The sequence below is a fragment of the Eucalyptus grandis genome, chromosome 8 (assembly GCF_016545825.1).
Source record: "Eucalyptus grandis isolate ANBG69807.140 chromosome 8, ASM1654582v1, whole genome shotgun sequence".
In the NCBI taxonomy this organism is placed as follows: Eukaryota; Viridiplantae; Streptophyta; class Magnoliopsida; order Myrtales; family Myrtaceae; genus Eucalyptus; species Eucalyptus grandis.
The window spans coordinates 34,887,002-34,890,076 of record NC_052619.1 but is presented as its reverse complement, the minus strand read 5'-3'; the positions used below and the strand labels follow the sequence as shown (position 1 = coordinate 34,890,076).

At 43.7% G+C, this 3,075-nt stretch overlaps 1 protein-coding gene across 1 annotated transcript; it reads right to left on the bottom strand.

The window, feature by feature from the left end:
* Window positions 1-2,016: 2,016 nt before the first annotated feature.
* Window positions 2,017-2,757, bottom strand: LOC104416377 (putative receptor like protein 25). Its single transcript, XM_039299909.1, has one exon. It carries the CDS (start codon window positions 2,755-2,757, stop codon window positions 2,017-2,019), a length of 741 nt encoding a protein of 246 aa, XP_039155843.1.
* Between the last annotated feature and the right edge of the window lie 318 nt (window positions 2,758-3,075).

Genomic DNA, 3,075 nt, shown 5'->3' with positions numbered 1-3,075 from the left:
TATCATGCTGTGAGGTCTGATGTATCTAATTTGATGAATAAGGATTCCATGGTTCAGAACACTTGTAGAAATCAGCAGCTCAGAGTAAATATGATGCCAGGATTTTAGTGCATGCTTAAAATATTTGTAACCAGCAAAGAGTGTTTCCAAGGATGTTTTTTACAACAACTAAGGAACTAAGTATCGAATCAATGATGTACTGGTGAAACTTTCTTCTCTAGGTGATTGGGAAGTGGACTCCTCACACAACCCATACATGTTTAATTCGTTTTCCTCTAAGAGGATGCAAATGAAACTTTGAGTAGCAGCAGTAAGTAAGCAATGCGGATTAGGTTTTTTTTTTTTTTAAGCAACAAAGTCAAAACCAGGTACCCCCTCCTCTTCCCCGCGTTCTTGTTCGAAATCTTCTCCTCCTCCGTCATTATCTTCACCAACCCGAGTCTCCGATACAGATAAAGCTCGCAGTCTGCTGTGATCGCCGTCTCTTGTGCCTCAATTTAAGCATGCATTAGTTAAGGAAGTTTACATCGCATATTATGGACTCATGAGGCACCAATGAAATCAACACCTCTCCTTCCTCTTCTGTAGAATACAACTATATAAAACTGCTTTAGTAGAAAGAAAAAGAAACAAAGACATTCATGTTTCATCCAGAAATGAAAAAAGGTGTTCAGCAAGCAAAATTTCAGATATTCCGCCTGGTTTGAGCATTCACGTACGCCTTTCCCGAGCACATCATTAGCAGTTACTCATCTTTATTGATATATGCTCGAGGAACTAGAGTGCAAGTACCATCCAAGCATTTTAAAAGTACAAGCCGACACGCTCAAACTCAATCTAAGTGGGACAAAAGCGGCAGTTAGGAAAGAGATGCTTACTCCAAGGACTATTTTGCCCGGAAAGAACTCATCGTGCAATGGCCAAGCATAGCAAAGCAGGCACCAGGTGAAGCGGGCAAGAAAGGCGAGAAGATTGTCACAAACACACAGACGTACACACTCACAAAAACATGAATAAAAATGAGGTGGTACCAATTCAATTGAACTGCCTTCGCTTTCCTTCTGGAACATCCGGTCCCAGTCTCTGCGACAAATCAACAGACATTTCAATTTTCAACGGCATCACCTTTGCAAGCATCCGAGCGCCCAACGCTGCTTGCTTCAGAGAAGCCACTCTGCAATCTCCCTTTTAAAAGAAAGTATGACGAATCTACAGTGCTCCGTTGTTGACATCGTTATGTCCACGAAGCCCGTGAAAGCTCAAAATCGTACCGCCTCCAGGACACATATTTTTCTCCCAGCACTGTCTGAGGAAGCGCTTGATTTGGGGATGGGAGAAGGAAGCGAGCTCCATGCCCCAGGGGAAGTCACGCCGAGCCTCGTGCTTCTTCTGTTTGAGGCTCTTCTGGGCGTCGGAGTCGTGGCCGTACGGCGGCGGGCAGTTGGGGAATCTGAGCCCGCACGGTCGGTGATGGACGTCGCGGTGTGCCGAAGGGACCATGCTGTCTGGAACAGACAACGGTGAGGATGGGACGTCGTTCCAAAGGGCGAAAGAGATAAGGGAGAGGGGGAGAGATGACGGCGGCGACGGCGGTGGCGGCAGAACCTCGGCCATGGCCGGAGGGGCATGGAAAATGGGCATTGACAGACTCGTCGAATGAGTTGGATTTTATTAACAACCTTCGACTAAATGCGTTAAGGTCAGTATTTACTCCTAATTCTTCCCGGACAAATATAACCAAGGCAAACGGGAAGATGGAAAAGATATCTGCAGTGGATAATGGCTCTATATTCATTTCCTGTTTTTGTGGCTCTTTTTTGCTTTGAAGCTGTGTGCTTGACAAACTTAATTATTCATCTTTTCAATTCAGCTCATATACAATTATACCAAGATACAAAAGGAGAAGACATTAGAAACAAGCCTTCAAAACAGAAATGACATTTGAAGCCAATTAGGTGACATCTTTATTTACTGAATTTACATTACAAGATTTAAAGAGACGACTCCTCTACAATTTCACTGTCCATGAAACTTGATGGCCTTCCGCTTTGGCTTCTCCATCCACTGGACTGCACTTCTCTCCAACATTCTCATGCCTCGCGACAGCCATTTGGGCCTTCCCGCTTCAATTGCAATGTATGCTACGGAAATCCCAATGACAATTCCAGATGCATAACCTATCCACACTACTTTCTGTTTGAACCAACTCTCATGTCCTTCACGGTCCAAAGTTGATGAGGATGATGGTGGAGAAGGTTGAGCATCGCCGGGGCATGCTTTTGGCAATGGAGTTCCACATAAGCCTGCATTTCCATCGAATGAGTCGTTTGAAAATGTGCTCAATTGCTTGTCTTGAGGAATTCGACCAGTGAGTTTGTTCTTCGAGAGATTTAGGTACCCAAGGGATGCCAAATCTCCTAGTGCTCTAGGAATTCCCCCACTAAGCATGTTCGAAGAAAGATCAAGCCATCCGAGATTAGTCAAGTTTCCTAAAGTCAAAGGGATGGAACCAATGAGGTGGTTGTGCGAAAGGTTGAGTCCTATGAGAGAGTGAAGATGGCCAAAAGCTTCAGGAATGTCTCCTTGGAAAGAGTTGTGTGATAAATCAATGGTTGTGAAGATGGTCAATATCTTCACTAGCTTTGTTTCTTTCCCTTTCATCGTCACCGTCACGGAATTTTCGTATGGTTCCCCTCCCTTAAAGATATTCCATGTCATATACGATGGTCCATGTGGCTCATCTTCTATATTCTTCATACCTCTAAGGTTCATTATCAAGTTGGCTGGTAAAGGACCGCCAAAGTTGTTGTTGGAGAGATCCAAAATGCGTAACTTTGGAAAGATGAGATCTCCCTTCGAAATGTTCAAAAGACCCATCAAATTATTGGACCTCAAAATGAGAACTTTCGGTTTCTAAGTTTTCCCAACCATACCGGGAATGTATCTTCTATCGGATTGCTACTAAGATCCAAAATTTTCAGATCTATACAATTGACAAGGTACCGGGCAACATGCCTTCAAACCAATTTTGGCTCAAGTCAAGAGTCATCAATTCACTTCTAAAATAAAGTGATT

What these genes read in the sequence shown, in the direction of transcription:
- LOC104416377 (XM_039299909.1), bottom strand. Translation starts at nt 2,757, where the DNA reads ATGAAGAATATAGAAGATGAGCCACATGGACCATCGTATATGACATGG.